The sequence below is a fragment of the Centroberyx affinis genome, unplaced genomic scaffold (assembly GCF_046629955.1).
Source record: "Centroberyx affinis isolate AG114_WGS23_722 - 3 ecotype Tasmania unplaced genomic scaffold, CSIRO-AGI_Caff_v1 ptg000220l_1, whole genome shotgun sequence".
NCBI classification, from domain to species: Eukaryota; Metazoa; Chordata; class Actinopteri; order Beryciformes; family Berycidae; genus Centroberyx; species Centroberyx affinis.
This window is the reverse complement of record NW_027278909.1, coordinates 282,789-310,206: the sequence shown is the minus strand read 5'-3', so window position 1 is coordinate 310,206 and position 27,418 is coordinate 282,789. Positions and strand designations below refer to the sequence as shown.

General features: G+C 43.7%; 1 protein-coding gene across 1 annotated transcript; it reads right to left on the bottom strand.

Moving 5' to 3' along the window:
• Positions 1 to 1,432: 1,432 nt before the first annotated feature.
• Positions 1,433 to 27,149, bottom strand: dot1l (DOT1-like histone H3K79 methyltransferase). The gene is made up of 28 exons (XM_071541665.1): positions 26,935 to 27,149; positions 21,396 to 21,439; positions 21,204 to 21,278; positions 20,647 to 20,710; positions 17,924 to 18,152; positions 17,470 to 17,564; positions 17,283 to 17,345; positions 16,054 to 16,109; positions 15,435 to 15,514; positions 12,845 to 12,913; positions 12,631 to 12,737; positions 12,202 to 12,243; positions 12,005 to 12,100; positions 11,569 to 11,794; positions 11,161 to 11,274; positions 9,940 to 10,031; positions 9,292 to 9,393; positions 8,595 to 8,732; positions 7,921 to 8,046; positions 7,147 to 7,583; positions 6,881 to 6,983; positions 6,573 to 6,722; positions 6,118 to 6,160; positions 5,245 to 5,867; positions 3,953 to 4,158; positions 3,699 to 3,772; positions 2,879 to 3,571; positions 1,433 to 2,094 (listed from the first exon to the last, which is right to left on the bottom strand). Exons 1-28 carry the CDS (start codon positions 27,013 to 27,015, stop codon positions 1,433 to 1,435), a joined length of 4,890 nt encoding a protein of 1,629 aa, XP_071397766.1. The 5' UTR covers positions 27,016 to 27,149.
• Positions 27,150 to 27,418: the final 269 nt, after the last annotated feature.

Here is a 27,418-nt window from a genome sequence, read left to right as displayed (position 1 = left end):
CCAACAAGTGTGGCCAAGACAGTTCAGTTCAGTATTTGAAATGCTAAACTTGATAAAAATACATATTTTTGTACCTCTTTGCTTAGAATTGAAAGGACTTGTGAATTAAATGAGTTTTTCATTTTCATCTCATTCTAGATATTAAATTTGAAGATATGGTGAATTATCAACATTATCAGAGTTTAATGGTTGCCAACAAACCAGCCTGGACCTGTACATCTTCTGCTACATGTGTAACTGTATCTTATAATAGACTATCCAGTGTGAAGTTAGACCAAAACACTAAGTTTCTCATCTTGTTTAATAGTCAAATGCTTTGTCACACATATTTAATTTCATTGAAGGAAGAAAACGGAGACAAAAGAGCACACACATGCAGAGAGGCACAGCTGCATGACATCTGAGCAGAGTTCAGCGGACTGGTCTGTGTGTGTGTGTGTGTGTGTGTATGTGCACACATGCAGGAGTGTGAGGTGAAAATTGGAGGGAACCTGGCACCTGGTGAGATGCAGCTCAAAGGGGTGAACTGTCTGTGCTTACATGTTGTTAAAATGTCACATTAAATCATTACAAATAATTTACTGAACTAAGCACTAGATGCTATAATAAAAATAATAATATAATAATAATAATAATAAAAATGCTGATACTAACTGTCATACTATAGAGCACCACAATGTGAAACCAGACAGCTCATTCAGTGCTGGACAGCAGCCAGTACTCATTTCCATATGGTAAAATGTCCCAACTAGAAACCCTATGTCTCCCTCCAAGTCCCACAGGCTTTGAAGGAGTCCTCAAAACCTCTTCCCCACCACTCCACATGTACGCATGACCAGTACCTATGAATTCTGCCCAAGGTGACCATAGTGGTGTGGTGTGTGTGTGTGTGTGTGTGTGTGTGTGTGTGTGTGTGTGTGTGTGTGTGTGTGTGTGAGTGAGAGATCCCAGTACAGAAGCCGGTCTTAGAGGCGGTTGGGTTGTGCAGACATTTTGAAGCACCAGTGAGTGAGTAGAGTGCCTTGGTCCACACCTGGCCATTTGCATAGGTTACTTTAGGTTGAGGTAGATTTCATCAATTACCTGAAAGAAAGGTCAGAGTAAAAGACACCATGAGTGCTTTTTTGGCAAATAGCTTCAAAACAGCTGAAAAAAACAAAACAAAACACAATGGCAGAACAGTATTAAACACAGTCACTTTCAAAATCCAAACACACCGTCTTGCACAATGTTTACACTATGATATTAATCTAAAGTCCAGTATTGACTTACCTTGTTCAAACAGAACAACAGCTTGTGGGAGCACAGAGAAACCAGGTATCCTGTCTCTCTCACTCCCTACCAGTCTCTCTGTCTCTGTCTCTCTCACCCCCCTCTGATTGCCCTTCGCCCTCCCCCTCTTCATCCTCCTCCCCTCCCCTCACCCCCAGCCCTATCTAGGTCGGGAGCCCGGGAGCTGGGAGGTGGTGTAGGTGCCATGCATGCCCTGAGTCCTCCACATGCTTCCCCCACCACCTCCTGAGCTGCTAGCCGGCAGCGGAGGGGGCAGCCGAGGGGAGTAGTGCACTGTGAAGGGGCGAGAAGAGGAGGAGGAGGTTGACAAAGAGGAGGAAGAGAGGGAGGCGGTAGCAGCAGCAGCAGACACAGAAGCAGAGGACGCAGATGAGGAGGAGGAGGAGATGGAGTGAGATAGGGATGACTGTGCTCTCTGGTGGTGGAGAGAGGAGTGGGACAGACGGGAGGAGAGGAAGGATTCTGATCGAGAGGAGGGCGGGGCTTCAGAGTGTGTGGGTGCCAAAGAGGAGGGGGCGCTGTGCAGGGGCGGTGGAGGGGGCAGGGAGAGCGTGGGAGGAGAGGGGCTATGCAGGACCGACTGGGTGCGGCTGTGCTGGGCCTGGGACAAGGAGAGGGGGATGGGTGAGGACACGGAGGCCAGGCGCGTGGAGGCTGGTTGGGGAGTGGTGTGCTGCTGGGTGTGGGAGGAGGTAGAGGAAGAGGAGGAGAGACTGAGCAGGGAGCTGAGGCCTCCAGAGGTGGGCAGCGCTGCCCCAAACTGATGGGAGGACACTGAGGGAACCACGTGGTGAAATATACCTGCAAATCATACAGCAGAGATGGAGGGAGGGGGGAGGGGAAGAGAGTGGAGAGAGGGGGAAGAGAGAGCAAGATAGAAGTGGCAAAGAGAGCAAGAGGGAGGGGGACAAAGAGAGAAGCAGGGACTGAGCCAGGTTGTGCATAGCGCCAAGCAAGTCTTAGACAAGCACACAGAAAGCAAACAGAGTCAGTCCACTGTGACCAGGCTAAACCAAATCAGCAAAATCCATTTCTCAACACATTTTCGCAAATTGGACCAGTTGTCTTAGTGAAATGACTCTGATATAAATCTCCAACAGATACACCCACAGAAAATGAATAAACAAAAAACAATGTGGCCTACACAGAATTACATCAAAATGGTGTTTTGTAAAACATGGTCTTATCAATTCAACCAATCACAGAGAACAGGAGAAATTATTTCAATGTATTGTTTGTAGATTCTTGTATTTTCTATACTTGTGGTAAGCATTCATCCTATTAGGGATGCAGCATTTTCCAAGGGTGTTTCCAACTTTAGCTCTCAAGCAGCCAGTCAATGTCAAAGCAAAGCAGCACCAAGAGTCAGTCAGTCAGTCAAACTGTCAGTCAGATGGACAGATGGACAGCAGCATTGGGCTTCCACTTACCTGGCTCTATTAGCAGGCCCATTCCCACTGACTCACACTCTTCTTTTATCAAGATGACCCCGGACTATAACTAAGACCTCATTCTAACAGCTGAACAATCCTGAGTCTAAGACACTACTTTACATTACGATCAGTTTATCATCAGTTATCCTCACCTCCAGCCGCTCCCCCCGCCAGCCCAGCACTGGAGAAGCTTCCCAGGGCAGAGTGTCCGTTGACCAGTCGCGAAGCCCCACTCACCGTGGGTGCGCCTGTCTGGGCCCCAAACAGGGACTGTAAGACAGAGGCCCCTCCAAGCGGGAACTGAGTCCCCAGGTACTGTCCCACCGTGGCCCCTGTGGATGAGGACACCGCCACAGGACTGCCTCCCACCTTCCCGCTCAAAATGCCCCCTCCACTGCTGGCAGCAGCAGAGATGAAGAGGTTCTGGCTGGCCAGGCTGCTGGTGGTCTTCAGCTCCCAGTCCCGAGGGGCCTTCTGCTTCTGGAGGGCCTGCCGCTGGTCTGGCCCACCGACTCCCTGGGCCACCCCACTGCTACTGCCGCCTCCACCCCGGGTCCCGGCCTCCTGACTGAGGAAGGGGTTGGGGGTGATGTAGTTGGAGGCCTCTCCATCACTCCCTTTCCTCACCTGCTGATGCTGCTGTTTGTGGTCAGAGTCTGAGTCTGTGCCCCGGCTGGACCCCCCCATGCCAAAGGGAGAGCCCCCCTGTCTCAGGTCAGAGCTGGGCTGCTTGGGGTCGGAAATGGGTGAAAAGGTGGATTTCCACTTGCTGGTAGAGGATAAGGAAGATGAAGAGGAGGCCTCACTACCTGTGCTGTTACCGCTGCTGCTACCCGATTTCCTACCTGGTGGAAAAAGAGAGAATTGGCAGTAGGCATTAAGCAGAAAAAGTGCAAGATAAAGCTTTCTGTTTCAACTCCTCATTCCTCCTCCTCTTTCAACTACTCATCAAATGCAATTTTAGTTTCTTACCTCTCTCACCATCCCCTGCTCTATTGGGTCCATCTCTGTTCTCCAAGGATATAGTGGCAATTTTTCTTTCAATTCTAAAGAAAAAATAAACTACATTACCAACAATGAACAACCAAATAATAAACAAACAATGAAGAACTATGCAGAATTACAGCATTCAGCATGGAAGTGGACCAAAACACAATGTGTGGCATTATAGTTCTGTCGTTGAAACACAAGAGTCGCTGGTATTTAAGTCAACAGATATATATTACCGTGAGCTGGAGCTGTCAGCAGGATATCCTGAGTCCTCGTCATCAGAGCTGGGGGCTGAGGAGTAACGGCCCGTCCCATTGACCTCCAGGGGGCGTTCTCTCTTCAGGATGGGAGGCTGGTCCAGGTCGGGCCCACAGGGGCTGCGGCTCGACTGCTCCGGGGAGGAGATGGCTGCGATCTCCAGAGGCTGGTTGATGTTGTTCACCTGTCAGGACAAAGGACATCCAGACCGTAATGATGGGGACACAGGCTTCAATGAGGGACAATCAGTGGATAATGTATAACAGTATTATTATGGACACAGACAGCTACAATAGCTAAGGTTACAGACATATGAATGATTACATGCTAACCTTACAAGACAATTCTCCAGACTATAATGTATGTTTAAACCTGATCCAAGTAGCATGATTTCACTATTTTACAGTCATTCTAACCTGTCTTACATGAACACCACATTCTAGATAACAGATCGGCTGAGGTCTGATTTGGGATAATAACATGTTTATTTTCATCCTTCACATTCTGCTAACAAATATCCCCGTATACACAAACACAGCATGAAAACCAACAATAAATATGTTTTAATATCCGGGCTGATATCAGCATAACTGGTGTATTATTCAATTTTCTCCTAATCAGGATACAAAACTATTTGTATTGAATATCATATCAATATGATTTACATTTTATATTACATTATCTATATTACATTCAGCACCAGATCCCAAATAATTTGTGACATTTGTTGTGCAGGCTTCAACAACTTAAATGTAAGGCTTTCTAAAACCTTTTTAATGCCACTACGGTTAAAAAATTAAAAACTTCAACTAAAATTAAACATGAAAAGCGTACATTAGAAGAGTGGATCAACATACAGTTCAATGTGACTAGGCTAATATAAAGAGTTTCATAACAAAATGAGATATATGAAAAACTGACATCTACTCTGACAAAATGTTACTTTACTTTAATGTAAAGCACATTACAGTTTACAATTAGAGTTGTGAGTTCTTATGAATTGTGTTCAAATAGACAGACAAAATCGCCTGTGTTATTTTCCATAATACTGATAAATTTCAGGTAGCAACATGTTTACCAAGTGGACCAACAGCGTTTTGGAATGAAACCCTTCATATCTCACTACAGAAGTAGCGCTCTGAGAGTTTAAGAGCTCTGACATTTGAAAGAGCCCTGAAACTGTATTTAAGACCTACAGGCTGTGATTGTCTGTTGTAAGGACCATTTTAAGTACCTGTAGACATCCTGGTGAATGTGTCCAGTGACTCACCATGGAGTTGATGTTGAGTGGCGATCCTGAGGAGTGGCTATTGGAGCCGAGCCCAGGGAACGACCTCCTCTTTGGGGATGCGCTGGCTGTGACAGCCCCCGCCGAGCTGCGCTTCCTTCTCCCCCGCTTACGGCCCTCTTGAGAGCCGAGGCTGTGAGAGGAGTGCGATGACGACGTGTGTGTGGGCGTGTGGGTGTGCGAGCCGGGTGACTGGTGGTGGTGGTTTCCATGGTTACTGTGGTGTCCCTGCTTGGCCGAGTTGTTGGGATGATGGTGGAGGCGTGATGCTCCAGCCGCGCTGACTCCACCGCCTGACGAAGAGGAAGACGAGGATGAAGAGGAGGAAGAGGAGAAGAAGATTCTCCGCCGTGATTCGCTGTCCTGGGGTTCTGTGTCGGACTCGCCCGCCTGGTGATCCTGCCCGTCTTCTGGAAGAATCCTTGGAGGTCCGTCTGCGTACTGGAGCACCCCTCCAGTGCTGAGCGAGGGGCTGTGGATGGGACCTCCCCGGCCCATCGGTCCTGTCAGGGGCATGTTGGTGTGTGGAGGAGGGGAGGAAGAAGCACCATCATGGTCCTCAGGGTGGGAACCTCCATTCATCAGCCCTGAGCTGGAGGAGTAACCTAGAGAGAGACCAAATAGGTGAGGAAGATGTACTGGAACAACAGTTAATCAATTATTAAATATACCATAAAATAGATATAATGCAACTGAATCATCTATACATTTAGTACAACTGTCACAAATGTCAAGGAATAGTATGGTGGAGGGGGATAATGTGACATGTGATCTTTCAGGAATATGTGAACACCACTATGTAGGCTACCTATACCAATGATAATGTATATAAGGTGGTTGTGGGGAAATTCTTACCATTGGTCTGACCTGTCTGAGACACGGGACTTGGTGTACTCCTCTGTGATCACAAACACAGAAACAGTACCATTATGCATTGCCTATGCAATGGAATAGTATAAAAATAGCATCAAAACATCTCATTAAGTTACAAAATGTATACATATAACAACAGCAGTTAATCCTACATCACTCTATCATGGTTTATCTTAAGGAGAATACACCAATCTTATTCTTCATCAGTGAATGTTCCGTTATCTGTAGCGGGACACCAATGTCTGTTGTAGGCGGCCTAGAGGCTAAACACACCGTCCTGTAACCCGAAGGTGAGAGATTCAAACTCCACAACAGCTGATGTGTCCATCAAGAGCAAGAAACTGAACCCCTACCTGTTCAGTCATTGTAAGATTCTCTGTATAAGAGCATCAGTTAAATGTCTAAATCATAAATGTCATCATAGAGCGAGTACCCACCAGTCTCTCAGCACGGCTGGGCAGCACCACGCTGGCCAGTGGGATGCTGACTGGTAGTTTACTGGGGTGGACAGTGCTTAGAGGGATACTGATGGGAAGGCTTGTGATGGTGTTGTCACCCTGGACAGATGGGCTCTTCTCCTTACCACCCTATACGGGACACACAGTGAGGGAGATAGAGGAAAATGACTGTGTGTCGACAGACAGACAGAAAACTACATATATTCAGACAGGCAAGCAGAAAACTGTGTGTAGACAAACAGACAAATAGGGCATGTGTACAGACAGAAAGAAAGATAAATATTTACCCTCTCAGAGCTCTTAGGAGTGGTATTCTGGGCATCAGATGAGTTGGGAGAGGGGCAGCTCTGTTTGGCTCCAAGTGGAGAGGTAACACCACCCACTTCCCCCCTAAAAAACATAGGCAAATCTGGCTTTTTAGCTATTTAGATGTTTGTTGCCTATGACTCTTAGTTAACGACTTTGAGAACTTCAGGTTCTGAGCTAAGAAGAAAGAGAAAAGACATTCATCATTGGTAACTGGGAGCCTTTTTAAGTTATAGCGCCCACCAACCTGTGTGTGGCCAGCCCCAGACCTCTGAAGTGAGCAGAGGTGGGATCCTGGTTGAGGTGCCTCCGCAAGGCGATCTTGGCTGGGGAGAAGCGGGTGTAGTCAGGGAGAGCGTGGGAGGAGCCTAGGTGCCGCTGCCTGACATCAGAGGTGACGGGCACTATCTCATGGTCCGGGGAGATGGGCAGGTAGCGGGAGAGGAGCTCCCCCTTGGTGTTAGCTCGGTCAAAACAGGGCGAGCCAGTGCCATTGATGGACAGCTCCGGACTGAGGCCATTGAGGACTGGAGCCGAGGACAGGCCGAGCTTAGAGGAGTCGAGGTCTATGGAAGAACGCGGCTCCAGGCTCTTTCTGTATGGGGAGCCATCACAGGGGCTGTAGGATTTGAGCTGAAGCAGCTCCTGCTGCCTTTGACTCTTCTCCAGCTCCACAATGCTGATCTACAAATAGACACCAGGGGGAGCCATTACACAGGGAAACAGATATCATACAACAACACTGAAAACTATAAAATTTTGATTAATTCTTGCTTTCTATGGCAGAACAGTGATGACAGCATTTCATGAGATCTTCATGAAAGCTACATTTTGTAAATTATTTAAGTAACTAGGTTAATTCCTGTAAATGTCTGTGCAAAGGACAAATGGGGGAGGCAGGATAGAAGAAGCCAGAGAGAAGAGAGCAAGGATGGAGGAGCGTAAAGGAGAGAAGGGAGAGAGATGCAAGGACTTGGAAATGGAGTCATCCAATGGACTGAGGGAGGAGTGAACTGTGTACCTGCAGCTCCAAGCAGTGTCTCTGTTTTTCCGAGATCTGTCTCCGCAGGGCCTGTTTCTCCTTCAACAGATTCTCCAGACACAGAGAGCCCCAGTCTAGCTTCAGCTCCTCACACCGAGACTTCAACTGGAACACATGGTCACACATTTATTGTTATTAATTTGTCTTCACTTTGTTTATCTATCAGTGTGTGTCCAGTTAACAGACAAAGCATTTGACGCACGCAGTGGAGATTCACTTAGATCTTTATCACAGAACTGAGAGTTAAGGTTGACTTTGAACATTAATACCTTGAGTATGTGTCAAAATTAGAACATTTAGACGAAACCAATTGTCAGAGGAAGTGCCAGTCAATGGAGAAGGAAATATGGTCAATGTTGGTAGTGGCATAGGATCCTTGGGCAGCTGATATTGATGGTTGACTGATGGTTGACTCATGAACTCATACGGAGGTATGCATGGTAAACAACAGGGAAAATGCTCTTCCAAAGTGAAATACACTTTAACACTTACAGGCTGTATAGTACAAACCGGTCCTGAACCAAGATGTAACACCGTAACACAGATGCAGAGAGGTGGGAAGCAGCAATAACGGGTGTGAACCACTGGGGACGATGCCGTAATAACAGGGTGGAGGTGGTAACAACAGAGTTGGAAGGTCTGCAAGGTCTCACCAGTAGCAGGCTGTGGTCTCGCAGCTCGGCCATGTCTCTCTCAAGCTGCTTGGTCTGCTCCTTGAGCTGACGGTTGTGGGCTGAGATCTCCTTCTGGGCCTGCAGCAGGTCCTCCACAGTCAGGGCCTTCACTCCCAGCTGACCATCACACAAACACACACACACACACACACACACACACACACACACACACACACACACACACACACACACACACACAGAAACATAATAGTCGTACATCAGCTGAGAGCACACACTTACCAGCAGGCAGACCATCAAACTACACTGCATGCAAACTCATTACCCCACACATCTAAGCATGCTGTCTCTCTCACACACACCCCACCTTTGACTGACTGACTGACTGATTAAACTCTGCTTATCTACACACTGGACACTGGTATAAGCTATTCAGGTTATCCATCAATTTTGATGTGTCTTTAGCTTAATAAATTACTTCCAATAAGATAATCACTGTATAAGCAAGGCTGAAGGCCATAATCACTTTCATGGTCTTCTGATATAGAAGTAAAAAGTGATGTATTGGCCGGATGTTAATATAGGACAGTTACTGCACTGGATGTAAATATAGGACAGTTACTGCGCTGGATGTAAATATAGGACAGTTGCTGCTCATGTTGTTGTCTGTGTGTCTTTACAGCTGTGATATGGAGGGCAGTGAAGTAGTGGTTCTCACCTCATCTAGTTTGGTCTGGAAGAGACCTTTGATCTTCTCTTTGTGAGTCTGACACACAGAGTGCAGCTGCTCCGCCTGCCCTGACAGGTCCCTGTGTTTTTGCTAGAGACAGAGAGGAAAGCAGGAATATAGGAAAGATTGGGGAGGAGGGGGCATGGAGTTGGGGCAGAGGGGTTACAACAAGGAAACAGAAAAAGTGCTTAGAGTTTCATCAGTAATGTGTAAGGCATATACAGACATTTATCTTCAGGAAGAAAAATGTAATCATCCCAAAACTTTATTAAAATAAATCTCTCTATGGCTCATGTTACACTTGTCATTTCTATGTGATTTTTGAGATCTGATTGTAAAGTCTGGATTTTATGAAGTCTCAGTGCTGCATGTCCGCGTGACCTGAAAATAGTGGTTATGTATTGTCTGTGACTATAATTATTTAAATCTTTGTCTGCATTACTTTTTTCCTGCTCTCCCGCTTAATCTTTTTACACTGCTGATATGCACATTGTGGCTAGATAACGTCCAGACTTCTTAGATTTCGCTCAGATTCATGCCACTTAATATGTCCCGGTGTGATCCGATAGTAAAAGTCACAATGAAATGACAAGTGTCACCGTAGCCAATCAATAATGCAGTAGCACGACTGTTTACCTTCTCCTCCTCTAGAAGCTGCTGCAGATTGGAGCGGTACTGAGGAGTCTTCATGTAGGTCATAAACTGGAGGTACTGAACCTTGATGTTATCTGTGACAAGATGGGGGAGAGAGATGTAGAGAGCAAAAAACAGAAGAGATATTATTAGAGCAGTTCTTGAGCTCTGCGTGATTTCAGGATGGCATAAAGGAGCTAAGGTTCCCAACAGCCTGACAGAGACTTACTGAGAGACTGATGTGTGTTAGTGATAAAGGTGGGGTAGGTTAGATGGTATACACTTACTTACAGGCCTGTGACAGTGATAAGGACATGGTAACAGGCAACTCCCCCCTTATGTTGAGTAAATTTGACTATGAATTGACTGAAATTAGTCAAATTCGACTGAAATGAATGATAAAATTTTCACAATATTGACACATGAAAGCAATACGCAATCAATAGTTGTTCAATGCGTTCTAAACAGACAGAAATTCTATTTAGAGTAGATTCACAGCTTGCGGTTTTTACTTTATTCAATTTCTTGAAAGATTTGGGTTGCCGTTTTAATTTAAGAGTAAATCATTGAGTGAGTCTTGCCTTTTACTAATGGCAATCTAAATATCTTCCAAACATCTTAAATCATCTTAAATTGGAAGGAATAGTAATCTCATCAGTGTTTTCTGTCATGATGCTGGTAGTATGCATGTGTGTGCTAACAACAAAAGCAGGCTTGTAGAATAATATCACAAGGGCGACAGAGAATGAGTCTCTGGAGCCACGGCATGTATTCAGTTCAATCGGCTGTGATTATTTGATCTTCGACAAACATTTAAATACTGAAATTCGTTCTGACAGCCTTAATGTTGAGGATGCAATTAAGAAATAAGCCACAAGAGGCCAAGCTTTAAAGTGATTTTAAAACAAGCTAAGAGGTGTTGTTAGGCGCAACACAAAGCATAGTGGCTTATTTTGCATTTATAAAACCGTAGTTAACGCACCATTGTAATAATAATAAAAAAAGTTCAATAACACTTATTTTGATAAATAATAATTACAGATACTTAAATGCTATTCTTCAACCAAGCAATATTGTTCTAGCTCCGGTATGAGCAGTGATTTTCAGTTAGTGCTTTGACAGTTAAGCTGTCGACAGTGTGCATTTATGAGGTATTTTACAACTCTGAGCGTGACTCAGCCAATCAGACCTAGGGACTGTTTTGTTATAAGACCTGAGGCTCACCTAGCAGTTGTTGCAGACCAGGAGGAGTTGGGCTCAGCAGTAGTTGACCAGAGGCATAGTGCTGGACCTTGGGAGGTAGCTGGTAGAAAGGACTCTGAGGTGACCGGTATGCATCTGTACACACAAAAAAGACAAACATATTCTCATTAAAGTCAATTGAGTCAACGATTTGTAAGCCAATCTATGAAACACAGTACAGATGTATAGCAGCCTTATATCCGTATCTGTAATGTGAGGAAGCTTGATGCTTTCCCTGACTGGTTTCATGTTCCCATTTAGGAGAAGCAAATGGGTATGGTAATTGAAGGTGAGGCCTGGTACATTGTGTGTGTGTGTGTGTGTGTGTGTGTGTGTGTGTGTGTGTGTGTGTGTGTGTGTGTGTGTGTGTGTGTGTGTGTGTCCTCTGACCCTGAGGGGGTGCTGCAGAAAGGGTCTTGGCATGCAGCAGCTCCAAGGCGCTCTGACTCTTCTTGCTTTTCCTCTCAGCAGCAGCCACGGCAGCTTTCTTGGGTCGACCGCGCTTCTTGTTGTTCAACTTGCGACCCTTGGACAGGAGTCGGGCTCTCCGGGGTTTGGGAGAGGCCTTCACCACTGTCATCAAGCTAGGGCGCTCCTCCTCGCCACAGGAATCCTGCTGTAACACACGTACACAAACACACACACAAACACACACGTGCACATGCACACACATACATACAAATAGCACAGAGAGCTTGCTGAATGAAGTCCAAAAATTCAAGGGCAATGTTTTTCTGGAACAGTTTAATTTAGTTTAATCAGTATCTGGTAAATCTGCCCTATGTGTTGACTTCTACACAAACTAGTAAATCCTTACATGCACTACCTTGTTTTGCTCTTTAGGCTTGGTGGGGGTGGTGCTGTTGCTTTTACTGTCCTTAGTATCCTTTTGCTGACGCCGCCTAGCTGCCTCTTGCTCCTCCTGAAATGGGAGGAACCTTCTTCAGTGTTTGATGTGGTAAATTTTCAGTAGGGAACTGCAGTGACATTGTCAATACAATAAGGGATGAAGACATTACTTACCCTGAGTTTAGGATTTTTGAGACTAGAAAAATAGTTTTCAAGCTGAAAAACACAGAACACAAAATAATAGAAAATTAGACATTTTAAGAGCACAGTGGCCTGGCAAAATAAAGCATCGCAGAGCAATCAGAGCCTCTTGTCAGCAGTCTCCCCATTAGAATTGAGTGAGGGTTATGTGTGCAAAAAACACTAAAATCCTAAAAAACAACTAAATAATCATATCCCTGTTACATAACCCTAAGCCTAACACAAAACAGAATGTAACAGAGAGCAGAAAACTGATTTTACCATATCTGAAACAAATATGCAACACAAACACAAAGAACAAGGACAGGGTTTGACTACATACACTTCAGGTGGAGCAACTGCAATATATCAACACAAGTCAAAGAGAGTGCAACAGTGATAAAGAAAAGCTCCGGTACTCACTATGGTGCGGTCTATGGTATGCAGGTAGTAGGAGACTGGCTTTCCAGTCCAGGACACGGAGCCCCTCAGTGGAGAAAGCTCCACCACACGCATTATTGTGCCAATGTCTGCAGGACAGAGAGGGAAACCATGGAATTGCATTCCCAAAGCAGGACACAAATCATTGGAGGTGTGATATTTGAAAATGTGCACTTCCAATAAATCTGACACTTACCACTCAAGTTTCGACTGTTTATTCTAAAATTTAAAGGTGCAAAAGGTTTTGAGGATACAATTTTCCCACCTGGAAAGAAACAATAAATAAAAAATAAAAATCATTCTATAAAAGTATTTCGCTCAATTCTATTTTAAATGCTATACATTGAACACATAGCTGCTTTTCCTTAGTACATTAGGCAAACACAATGATCAATAATACTACTAATAATACTATACTCCCCAATAAATACAGTAATCAATACATACATTAATCATCCTGTCATGTTTATCTTTTAAAACTCAAGTGGCAGAGAGGGGGGTCATGAGGTCATAAGGTTGTTGGGGTCAAAGGTCAAGTGCCAAGTGTTGACACAGCTGCTATTGGATACCATCAACCACTCCCCTTGTTTTTAATCATTGCCGAGAACAGCTGAATAAATACAACTTTCCAATGAACGCAGGCATCACTCCCAATACTACCAATACAATGCCTTGGTGTTTCCAACACAGATCAAAAGGTCTGCTGGCATTTGAAGTCTATTAGCGCCTACTATTTAATAGCCTCATCTTCCAGGCTTTGATCAGCTTGCTCCAGAAGCCTAGTAAAATGTCTCTCCAATGGCTGTTGCTCTTCGGCCAGCTGCTTTGGCATACAAATCAATCCTTAATAAGACATTCAAAATGGACACGGGTGTGTAAACACTGACATAACACAGAGTGCAGATTAAAGGTCCAGTGCAAAGACATTGACATTTCCCAATCTCACGGTTTTGTTTATCAAAAGGGCATGTTGTTGTAAAGTTACCAAACATATTACAAATGCCAGAGAAATTTCATTAACATCCTTTGACTATTCATCTGGTTGTCAACAAAACCAACTTATCAAACATCTACTTCCCCGTATAAATGATGTAAAACTACCCAGATTTTAATGAATGCACTTATTGGTCGATAATATGCATAGTTAAAACTACAATAGGCAATATTTTTATGTAAAAATGTACCCTTCTAGTCAGCCTAAATCACAAATTGGGGCTGCAATACCTAAAACATACTATATGTGCCCTATTTGCCCAGCTGAAATTCTGGTGTCGGGTATGGACACCAGAATTTATTCTCTGCCCACAAGAAGTGATAAACCTAAACTTAAGTGCAAGAATACAAAGTGTATCCTAAATAGCAGTGAGCGAGCAGTCCTTCCAGAGAAAGCTGGACTCACTAACGTTAGATTGTCTGCCTCTCATCCCTCATATCCTTTCATATACAGCGATTGCAGACCGGCCAGGTTGGTAAACATGAGTGTGCTGTGTGCAGTTTAGTTAAGTCACATCACATGATTCATGGGTCAAAGTTCAAAATTGCAATGCCTCGATTATGTATTATTGATGAGTGCTGAAGATTCAGCACTGGATATTTTATAAAAGTTTTTTTTTTTATTTATGCAGTGCACAATACAATTAGAGGGAAGGATTAGGCTCTCACTTTGTCCTACAAGCTCTGCCCATTTTCAGGACGACTTCTGCAGCTGGCATCAAAAAACATGTTTGATGCTGAAGGAGCGGTACCATTGCTTTTACTGGACAAAGAAGTCATAAACTCAGAGGCCAGTGACTAACACTAGGTACCTTGGTTTGCTAAGTTGCCTAGTTAGACAAATGATCATGTACAGTATGAGGAGCCAGACATCCTCCACTGGACGTCTTTGACACAGTTCAGCTAATTGCTGATGGCCAACTTGTTAGTCAAGCAGCACAAGAGCTGGAAAAGTGAGCACAGCAGCATTGCGTGTCCTGACATTTGTTAATGCAGTTATGTTAACATAAGCCAAAAAAACGCAATATGAGATATGTCTGCCATTTGATAATCAAGCTTATTTGGCCTCCAGAGAGTCGAGCGCTGTGTGTATGTGGGACAGCGCGTAAGAGAGGAGAAAGGCAGAGATTGCCTTGCTGGCTGCCGATAGCAACGTAGGCTGGTGTAAAATTGCAATAATGCGATTATATTCAATTTCTCACTTCTCTCCTTATCTTGAACATGCATTTTTTGCCCTTTTTTACAATGGACAAAATGGGAAAACAGCAAGGGACCTAATTTGTGTGTGCTGGTGTATAAATAAGAGACACTGAGACAGAAAGATAGAAAGAACTCCCTCTTGAAAACCCTTGGCTTGTACATTCCTATTTGGCATGGAATTTGGCATTTAAAATATTTCATGATTTTCACAGTAGGTGTTTTTTCCGAAAATATTATTTACTTTAGTAGTGAATGTACTCTTAATGTTAGATGCTTCTGCTTCTGGAAGAAGGCTGAAGAGAACTGGATGAGCACAGAGCAAGAGGTACTGAAGCAATTATAACAAATTAAGACAGACTATCAAAAACTGAAAAAATGACACTCCTCACATTATAAATCCATACATCATGACTGAGTTAAAATCTTTGTACTGGATCTTTAAGTGGAAGTCAGTACACAAAGTGGAAACTTCATATACTGTGCCTCTATGCAGCGATGCCCTAGATTAGCACTCTGTACCTAAGCTAACAATGGCTGTAACGCATTAGAGACAATCACAAGGACAATCTAGCTGTTAGCTGAAAGTTACCAACCTTCCTTCATGTTAGCAAAACGTTCCTTCAGCTGGTGATCTACCTCTGGACCGAAGGCAAAGTTATTCACAAAAATAACACTGGAAGACAGACAGGGAAGGAAACACTTTAGATATACAGTATAGTTGGCAGTGGGAAAGTCATTTAACCAGAAAGGAAAGTGTGAGAGGATGAAATACATGAAAGCAGAACCTCCCCTGCTCTTAAATCATTTTCCAAGACATTATCTAGGGAACTGCATATATCTGATGTAAAAAGGCTCTCCACATTGTATTTTGTATGAAGTGGGAGTGTGTTAGAAGAATACTCCAGTGTAAGAGGATAATGTAGCACAGAGCACAGTGCATGATGCTAATACATTTTGTCTCTGCAGATTATAGTAGTGAGGTCATTAACACTGGGGAGTTCACTCCACCAGAAATAGATTTATAAACGCAGCTTCCAAATGGTTATTTCTCTTGACTTTGAGAGAACCTGTGTCCTCTGTTACGTTTTCCATGGCATTTTATTCATTTTCATATTTCGCACGTGTTTTCCACGACTGGATGGCCAGGTTTTCCAGGACATGTGGGAACCATGTCTTTCAGTCTGTAATTGTGACCAAGTTTTGGTACTCCACCTTGTGTTGGCTATCCTTTCTTTCCATTCTTCAGACAGAAAGTCGCCTCTCTCCAGCTGAAAAATATTAGAAACAAGTGAGCTGCACAAACATGTCCACACTGTCTGCTGAAAGGACATAGTTACTACATTAAAGTCAAATTACACTTTGTGAAATATTTACATTTTTGTAGTGCACATGCCTCTGCTGGAGGTTTTCAAAGCCACCAAAACCAGCTGCTCTAGGGACCGGCAGTCAGCACTACTTTCCTACTTTAAATTTAGAAATTCTTGTCTAAAAATCGAACAAATTTGCAAACAAGGAACATTAGATCCAGGTATTGTTATTTCAATATGTGCCCTGGATCTAACTTTGTAAGAAGTAATTTTGCCCGATTGCAATTACCAACATCAAGAGTTGGAGGAGGGAGGGGGAGGGGGGGGGGTCCTGAATACTAGTGGATCTGCAGAACGGGGGAGGGGGTGGGGGGTCCTGAATACTAGTGGATCTGCAGAACAGGGGAGGGGGTGGGGGGTCCTGAATACTAGTGGATCTGCCGAACAACTAATCTTTTGGCGCTTTTCCACTGCATGGTACCAGCTCGACTCGACTCGACTCTACTCGCCTTTTTTGGTTTTCCACTGGCCAAGTACCAGGTACCAGGTACCATATTACGTAGTACCTGGTACTTTTTTTCGTAGCACCTCCGTCGAGGTTCCAAGCGAGCTGAGGCGAGCTGAGGCGATACCAAAAGGTGACGTGAAAACACTGCAGACCACTGATTGGTCAGAGAATCGTCATCGCGACACGGGACGTATATGCTAACGTTAGCTACCAGGCTAGCTTACCCTCTTGCGTCGCCTTGAGCAGCCAGAGAGCAGTCTGCTGTCTCGCTGCCTTCAGCCTCTTCTGAAATAAAAATCTGTCTCCTTGCTGTGACTAACAGCCACATACCGAGAATCAAGAACACCGTCGCTTCGATATCCTCCATTGTAGCTGTGTGTCGCGTTTCATGCAGCGTCGCTATGACGACCAGTTTGGGGGGTGGGGCACATTGAGGGGGTACTATCTGCAGTGGAAAACCAAGTGGTACTACCAAAAGCGAGTCGAGTCGAGGCGAGTTGAGCCGGTACTATGCAGTGGAAAAGCAGCATTTGAGGTGGACTAGTCCTAAACTCATTTGGTGGTATGCAAGCTGAAAAGTAGAATGTTCTACTGAAATGAAATGCCACACTTAAGAGGAAACTTACTGTGTACTCCCCGTGTTTTTTCCCATACCATTTCATCCACTTTTTAAACTCTTTATCCATGGTCTGAAAAAAAGGATATAAACATGAATCACTAATGAACCATGTTAAGAATATGTCAGTCATTCTCCAGTCAGCTCAGGACGTGTGTGTGTGTGTGTGTTCCCGGTGGTTGGGGATATTTATTTACCTCTGCATAGGTAGCTGGAATGTCTGCTTTCTCTACACCATAGTAGTGTTTACAATTGGTTGCTGCTGCAACCTGCAGCACCACCTGTCCCACTCCTGCAATTAAGGCAGAATAAAACAGTGTTGATAGGTTCATCTTTTTAGACCAGAGAGAGACACCCAGGCTCTCAATCAAGCAAAGTTATTCATAACCGCACAGGTGTTGAAAACTAATTTCCCTTTACATACACTGGTATCATGACCAAAACTTAAACTTAGAAACTGTACCCATTAATGCAACTAATTAATATACTATCCACCTCTGTATCAGCAATATTCCTAGAAGGACTAGACATAAACTCCTAAGTCATTTTCCTTAGTTTCATTACTCAGTCCCGTCTGGCTTTGTCTGGCAGAAGTGGCGCCATGTAAAAGCAGTGTGCGGTGACAACATCCCCAAAACTCAGCAGACTAACCGCTGCCAAGGTCGACAAAGGTGTCATCCTCCATCATTTCCATCTCGTCGATGATCTGAGCCACCAGGTCGAAAGACGTCTCGCCGTACACTTCGGGGGAGAAGGGCTCATAGTTGTTCAGCTTCTCCGGGTCAGTCACTGAGTGGTTGTACACCTGCTGCAGGATGTGTCTGAGCAGCCCGTTGGAAGGGCGCTTGTTGAGCTTCATGGGCTGAGTGGTCCCTTTCCACTGCAAAGAGAGGATGCCCATAAATATACACACACACACACACAGAAGCACACACATCAGGGCATTAAGGCCTGCCCAGAGAGATATAACACTAGAGGGGACATGACGTCATTAAGCGTGGGATAATCGTCCGCCATCTTACCTGGGTCCAGTTTACCTGTAACTACAACAGCTGTCTATGGGAAGCAACCACTGTTGTCCTGATTTGGACCAAACTGCTGCACTAAAAGGACCAAAGAGACCAGAGAAGCTGGCATCAACTTCCACACGTCAGTAGAGTAGAAGATAGAGGCTGTTTTATATGCTAAATTTAACTGACACAACTTAAAACACAACATTTCCGGCTAGTAGTAGCCAACAGACTGGAGTTCTATTTGAAATAGTTTGGAACGGTATGTGTTAGCTAGTTGGCTGTTGGATGCAATCCTTACATTTCAGCTGTATGTTAGTTGGCTGGGTCTCTGCCGTCATACAAACACGTTGTTTCTGAGAACAATCAGCACACATCATTCAGCATTATGTGTGTTTCCCCTTCTACTGTGGCAGGTCGCCACGGTAAAGTCATGACCCGCCATGCTAAAAATATGTTCTATAGTGTTTTCTATAGTATTTGTATAGTACTCAGTAGTAAGGCTGGGTATTGGCAAGGACCTCACAATACAATACGTATCACAATACATGGGTCACGATACGATTGTATCACGATACATTGCGATAACATACATATTGCGATACATTCTATACATACATATACACTCTACATAATTTACTGAAAATTAAAAAATAGCGCTGAAAATACAACTTGCTGTGTACCACCTGGGTAGTCTAATATGTACATCACATTATATTGATAACTCAGCGGACAAATTGAGTCAAAACTATTTAATTCAAAGGGATTTGATGGAAATTTAAGGACATTTTAAATCCGTTTAAAACATGAATCATTTTTTTTAACGTATCGATACGAGGGGCTGGAAAATCGATACAGTATCATGGAAAAAAATATTGCAATACTCAGCTGTATCGATTTTTTTGCACAGCCCTACTCAGTAGCAGCGCCGCTGCTGAAAATGCGCCGATTTTTTTTAAAATTAATTGCAGGCTATTTCTGCCAAGACGCACCTTAATGATGGAAGTGACACATAGTGGCGTGTGGTGGCAGACAGAGCGGACATTCATTTGCATATCTGTATAGGCTACTGTGGATTTTAAGTTGATTCAAGTGTCAAGATGTGTGTTTTTACTGTAGTAGCCTACTTGTTTACATGATGGCATCTATATAAATTATTTCTTTATGGATTGTAATCTTAATTGTAGGCTAAGATGTCATGTCAATAAAGTAAAAAAAAATGTGAGGGCCTATGTCCATTATTACCTCCTTGAATTGGCTTAAAGCTGTCACACTAACCACTTAATGGCATTACATTTGCCTTTTATTGTATATTTTATCTGGGTGTATTGTTAGGTGTCTTTCAGTGTTTGTGATATTTAATTGCTGCCAACATCTGTCTATTGCTACAACAACAGATCATTTGGGGGTTTTACATTAAAAATAAGCAGATTTTCATATATACTCTTAATACAACTACTCAGTACCAAAGAGTACCAAAGAAATCTGAGAATTATAAAGTCTTCTTGAAAATAGGATTCATAGTTTCTGTAAAGTAAATGCACCATTAAAATACTTCCAGAAGATAATCTTTATGATTGAACACATAATTACTTAACATAGTTCAGCTATTTCTATCTACAAACTACAACAAATGCTCATGTTTGGTACCATTTTAGACAGTCACATTTGTCTTGCATATAGTGAGCTAAATAAAAAGTAGTGGTGATGTCTCAATAAAAAAATATTAGCATTATAATGGCAGCATAAGGCACTATCACCAATGATTCCAATTACAGTCAGCTGAGAAGTTGACGAAGGTAAGATGGCTGCCATATGGTCCCATTCCGGAACAGGAATTCTATATGACATGTCTCCTCTAGTGTTATATCTCTATGGGCCTGCCCCATACATCGGTGTGCAGATATTTTCGGCTGATACTGGCCTTTCAAAGATATATCTGTATTAGCATTTGTTCCACCAACAATGCAGCAAGACAAGGACAAAAAAAATAAGATTTTCACATTTACCTTATACTAGATCCTTCAGAAACAAAGAACAATTCAATCAAAATCCAAGAATAAGTGTGTTTGAGAATTTTGGTCAAGAATTTGGACTAGAGTGAGCTTGCAATAATGAAACATCTTGGGTAATAACTACAACCACAAAATGTAATATTTATTGGTAGACATATTGGATATAGTTATTGTCAGTGTTGGTAACAAACTCAAAAAAGATGTATTGGCTGGGCCCTACACAACACAGATTCAAAGCAACAGATATATGCACTCAAAGAGATACAGTTTTGTCATCTCTTTGTGACTGATGTTTTTACACTCGCTTCACCTCCACAACACCAAGAACACTTAATGCATATGGACTCACCAGCTGGTGAATGCTGTCGATGGCCCTGTTGTACTTATCGCAAAGTCTCTGCATACTCTCAAAGCTGTGACAATGACAAGACACAAAATTCACAGAAATAGAAATAATTATTAGATAATTAGAAATATTTAGAAATAATTTTCTCATCACTGAAAATGTTCAACCTCTATGATGTTGAGGGAAATAAAGCCAGAGCCAGAAATAAATAGGACAAAAAAATGAACAAACAAAAAAAAAAGAGAAATTAATAAACAAACTGTTCATTTAAACACATTGCAAGTAGGCCACAGTTAGCTGGCTGGCTGAAACTGATATGACATTTTAAATCGGCTGTTCTATGATCTTCATTGGCCTTGTAGATGAGTGTTACTCTATGGTTACCCAATTTCAACCTTTTAAATAGCCTTAGTCATCATGTTGTGAAAAATCTTGAGCAAGTCCTTGCTTTTTGCAATTTTTTTTGTTTTCAGTTTCCTATCTTTAGGATCAATGTCATAATGGCATAAATTCAAACTCCAAGAATGAGTGTGTCTGCACACACATGACCCTGGGCTCACCTCTTGGTGTCATAGTCAATGAGTACGTAGTTTTCCATCGCCAGTTTGAGGTCTGGGATCTCCTCACACACCCACCTCAGAACATACACACACAAAATTGTCACAAAATCATATACTGGATGAAGTCATTTGCTCTATGTGTGAATGTGGGAGGGTACACGAGTTAAGGCAGAGTGAGGAAAGGCCACTTACCGGATGGTCTCAATGATTTCATGAGCGGCATCATGGTGTTTATCCTGAAAACAGAGAAACAGCCAATTAACAGACTGAACTGGGCAAGTAACAAACAGTCTGGCAATGTTCCTATAAAACAAAAAACCTCCCCTTTGGCCCCAGTCAGCCAGGTGGCATAATAAGGCCAGATAAGGCCATTAAAGGAGAACAGCAGTGTCATTAATAGTTAGAGGCCATTTACTTCTGTCCACATCTACTTTGCACTTCCCCAATCATTTTGCAAAGCATGCTATATGTGATAAGATTTTTTTTAACATTTACTTGTTTTTGGTTGTCTTTAAAATACACCCTTTACAGTGTCAAACCTAGCTTGAAATTAACTGCTGTTAACTTTGCTGTTAACAAAGATGCCCCAAATAAGACATGGATGTTACGATGAGGTTTGTAAGGCAACATGTTTTTGAGAGATTGTTTCCTGGTGGACACTACTTCTTCTTGTGGGTGTCAACTGACTGACAGTAGGGTGGTGTAATGTAATACACACACACACACACTAATATGAAAACACTCAACTCAAGCACAATGAAATAACGATAAAACAGAGAAACTTTGACAAAACCACATTAAGGCTTCATGTTTACTGTGATGGATTATCTAGCTCAGGCAATTTTCAAGTCTGTGGAGGTTGTTTTTCATACTGTACAAAAATGAATGGCTTCTTCTGAAGGTTGGAAAAACGAACCCTGATATCTCTAACTACGCTGAATGTGTGTAGACTCCACCGGGAATAATGTAAAGGAGAGGGGTAGCCTACACGATTGGCACAAACTCAAAGAAAACACACACCAAAAACATGAGTTATATCCTTTAGCTCCCAGTCAACACGGCACTAATTTGCCCAGAGCAGTTGGCTGGCAAGGCTCATTCCCCAGGCAATACACTGCACTGGCCATAACAAAAACAGCACTCGGTATTATGTCTGATTCATCCTCTCACAGCAGTAACATCTGACAGACATAACAGCCACTCTAGACACACCACTGTGAGTATCAATGTCACTGTGAACGCTGTTTAGGCTATCCAGGAATTCTGTGAATGTCTGCAGCATGTAAACTCTGGATGAAGCACTCTCTATCATTAGCAGTCTATTATATAAGCCTCTAAGTTCATGGAGCCGTCTCTCTGTGTCATGGTAGTGCCGTGCACAGAAATAGCAACTCTGATGTACCTGAATTAATGTTTACCATGACTGCACTCTGATGCTGTCTAAATAATATGTCTTTCTACACCTCTGTTTAGCAAAGCTGTCAGTTGCTGTGCAGGAGGAGGAGGACACACAGGATTCTGGGTAAGCTACCGAGGTTCTCTGTGTTTCTTTCTCTCGTTTTGGCAAACCAATCTATAGGCTCCTTCCATTTAGATAGTATAGCTATCTATAGTTCTAGTTATCCTAGCTGGAGCGTGCTGAGCTGCTGCTGCGTGGGAGTAATAGGACTCCAGTCACGCCCAGAGCGCAGCCAGCCTGAGCCTGTTGCCTGGGCTGACCCACTGACCCACTTTCTGTCTCCTGCTCCAGCGCACTGCCAAGAAGAGCCTCTCGTGGAGGGAAGGAAAGAGGGAAAGGAAGGGAGAAGGAGAAATTGGAGGGTAAAAGGAACAAGGGGGGACGAGAGAAGGAGAAGGGGCAAAAGGAGAGAAAGCGAAAGTGAGAAGGGCAGGAAAGTGAGGGAGAGCGAGGGAGCCAGAGAGGGAGAGAGCCTGGTATTTGTCAGCTGTTTGAGGCCTGGCACAGCAGCCACAGCTAACAGCTCGCAGCCTAGAGCTCCCGGCTTCCCGCTCAATATCGCCCGCCACTACTACGCTAACTTCCGCCAAGGCTCACACATGCATGCGCACACACTCAAACACGCACGATAACACAGGAAACCTCCTACTATTCCTATCAACACAAACCGTCTTCGGGTTACCACACATCAGACGAACTGAAATATGACATGACATCTGATCTGCCTGACCCTAATCAGTAATCAGAGAATAGAATCACAAGTAAATAAAGACATTTCGTAGAAATATGAATAAATACTAATACTAAATAAACAAGCTAATGCAGATAACTGCTGGCTGTGCTGCTAATGCTGAATGAGCTACTACTATGACTGTATATGCACATACAGTAGCACAGCAGTGGTTACACAATGAGTGTATATGAGTGAGTAAGTGGGGAATGTATATACAGGTGTATGTGTCTGAGTGTATGAAAGAGAGTGTGTGAGTGAGTAGCAGAGATGCTGAGGGAGGGAGGTCACCTACTCACACAAAGACGGCACACAGCAGCAACAGAGCAGAGCTGCGGCTAAAAATAAACACCGTCTTAAAGAGAGGGAGAGACAAAAAGAATAGGAGAGACCCTCTTCTCTCCCCCATTGTGGGTAGAACTGACGCATGCACCGACTCCTCCTCTCTCCTCCACCTCTTCCGTCTATCTCTCTCTACCTCAGCGTGACGCACCATGGGTGTAGGAGCTTAACACTGCTCCACTACGCACGCCTCAGCCCACAAGAACAAATGACTAAGGTAGGTGCACCACCTACGCCCTTACACTACCCTTGCTAGCCACAGAAGAACAACAGATTCCCTGAAAGTCCCCTTCATCTGAAGTGACTTACTCATTATAGCGTGAGGTGGCGGCCCAACAAACCAGCATGTTTCAGCCTCCGTGAAAAGGAAGATAGTGACATCAGACTATCTGTTCTGGCGGTTCACTAGAGGAAGTGTGGGGCAAGTTCTCTGAGGGAGATTGGTGTATGCTGACTGGTGGTCACGCACATACCTCAAGGGGAACTGCTTGACGCACCCATTTGTTTTATCTTGACAGATAACACCGCAGGTCACATGTTTACGGCATAGTTCTGCAGCTCAGCTGGCCTGACACATGTCTTTTTTAGACACAATGTACATTAAAAATCACTCCCCTGGCCATAGCGGTAAAATCCGCAAATACAACGACGGTTGTTTGCACATCTCAGTGGCTCAACACTTGCAAAACACTGAAGCTTAAAGGATGTGATCAAATGTTGTTGAGTTTAACTACAGTAATTACAGCACTGTAAATAATGGGTGGCGTGAGGTACACAGGTGAGCACCATACCATAGAGAAGCTAAGCAGTACTTAAGCAGCTTGTCTTTAAAAACATGCTATGGAGGCCTGGTTAGCTCCCACACCCCGAACCAGATGAACAAAGAACTGCACAGCACCAGAGGTGTTCTTCATATGGAAGCATTTACAAATGCACAGATGTGGGGATTTAGTGAGAGACAGGGAGAGAGACAGAGAGAGAGGGAGAGAGAGAGAGCGAAAGGAAGAAAGAAAGAAAGAAAGAAAGAAAAAGAAAGAAAGAAAGAAAAAGAAAGAAAGATCCACTATTTTATTGCATGCTTGGTTGTGGGTGTGGGATCAGAAAATGAGCGGGCCTTCTAACACAACGTCCAGCACAATAGTCATGTTGTGTGTTCCACAACACAGACCACGCTGTGTTCGTGCTCCGTGGGTGAGATAACTAATCTTCATGCTCTGTAGGAGTGGAGAATACTGGAATCTGATGGAGTGGGATCAGCAGCTACTAGTGAGCAACTCAACAAGGGAAGATGACTAAAAAAAGTTATGATTAAAATGTGACCGGAAAAAAAACATCAGTACAAAACAGACATATTGAACACAGACACTAATATGCATTCCTGAAGTCTATGAATGTGCAGCAATGCAAAGTTGGAACTGGATCTCATATCCTCTATGGTCCCAGTCCCTGTAGAGTTGACCATATGGACAGAAGAGGAGAAGCAAGAGGAGAGGAAGTCTGCGCAGCCTTTCCCTTTGAAAACAGGAGGAGAGCTCCACATGAATAGGCTCCATATTGCAGAACTCCACATGCAGGCTTTTTCCAAAATAAGGACTGTCAGCTGTTTCCAATTCAATTCAAGACATTGAAGGCAAGTCCTTGTATAAATAGCTATCAAGTAGGTCAACAGTATATTAAATTCCTGACATGCTTATCCTCATGCTTATCCCTACAGACCATAACATGAGGAAGTGGGCTAGGCTGTAATAGTGATGGGTTTCTTTCCTGGAGGGAGGACCCCCACAAGTCTTATCAGTCTCCAGGCTGGCGTAAAGGGAGGGTCACTCAGTCAGCCAAGGCAAAGTGAGCAGAGGCTGATTGCATCAACTGCAGTAATACTGACTGAGTGAGTTGAAACTCAGTTTCATTTTGTGATGGGAGCAAAATAGTATACCAGACTAGGTACAGTGTATGTGGAGAGAACATAGATAAAAGACCCCACTCAGACATTCAGAGAAATTCAGCTATTCTCAGCAGTGACTGTCTCACCGCAATTACTATAAATGAGAAACACAGTTAAAGCTAACTTTATACCGCTGAAGAAACCACAGACCTTTCAACTGCTTCCCTTTCCGTTTCTCGCTGATGAGTTGGCTGCAATCAAACACTGACATGTGTTGATAGCATGTTACGCAGAAATGTAGTACGCCTACAGACTATAATACATTCGAGAGAAAAACAATCTCTTTCCGAGTATGAATGACTGCAACTGCACGAGGCAGGCATCTACCTCCCAGAACAAAGCAGGGATTCAGTGGATGTATACAGTTCCAACTATCCAACACAACCAGCTTGCCACAACCTTAAGGATGCCATGGGATGATAACAGAAAGCAGCCATGGAATGCAGTACTACTACTCACATGCATGCAGCTGGCCAACATCTGAAATTCAAAGGTCACAAGCAGCCACTACTGCAAACTCTCACAGACCTGATAATCCTCCTGTTTACAACACACACCCATCTTGTTCATATCATGTGTGTGTGTGGCTGGGACCTTCTAAAGTGTAGTGTGAGTTATGTGTTTGTTTACTGGTGTCAGGAGGTGGCTAGTAGATATACAGTATATTTACATATGACTTGTGTCCACATGCACTTGATTTCATTAGAAACATATGGGGTCAGAATCAAGATAAATGTTAGGAATACGTTTAGACACTGAAGGCAACAATGACTGAAATGATCCCTGACATGGTTCTGGATGTGAAAGGTGGAATCCTCAAAAATCCACCAGAAGCATGGAATGCTCCGTTTTTGCACAGGACGTCTCCATCGTCCTCCTCAGTTGTCCCTGGGTGAAATGCCTAGCTCAGCTCACTTGCATATCATTCGCAAAGTCCTTCAAATGCAATACAGCGAGTTTCTGACTGTCTCCATACAGAACCTCAGCAATAGCTACAAAGTTCAGGGAATGTTTATGGCTACACAGTTGAAAACCAAAATATCTGGACAGTCATCGTAGCTGGCCGATACCGATAATGTGTCGTGGTAGACCCCTTGTCTGTCACCAACCATCCCGACCCGTATGACCTGGTTTGGCCGTACAAGCATGCCATGGGTCTCTGGCTAGCCCATGTTAGCAGCAAGGAGCTAGCTAACAAAGACAAAACACAGACAAAATCTAAACACATTATCAGCCGGCTTTCAAGTTTAATACTTACGTATACTGGTAATGGCCACGGGTAGCCAGCAGGTTCGGCTCCAACCGGCGATTTGAGCTTGAGCTCTAGCTTTTCTCCCATTCTACACTTTACGGCGGCTTGCTGTGATGATAGCTAGCTAGTAGCTTTCGGTTAGCTAGCTGGTCGGTTAGCGAGCGAGCTACAACGTGAACATTCTGTAAGAAAAAAATGTTGAAACGGCACAAAACAAAACAGATGTCGACGCCCGTCGCGTAGGTAATACACACACTGTAAAGTCAAGTGTATAAATATATCCGACTCAATTTTATATTCGGATTAAAATGCCTGTTCATGTCCACTGGCAATAACACCTCGGCCGTATCGCCGCCATCTTGCCCGGCATGAATAAATATGGCAGGGGGCCACTGGTACCAGAGGGGACACAGACGTCACTGAGGGATACTCTGATCACAGAAAACAGAGTGGGAGTGTGTGGCCAACAGAATTACAGCAGGAAAAATTG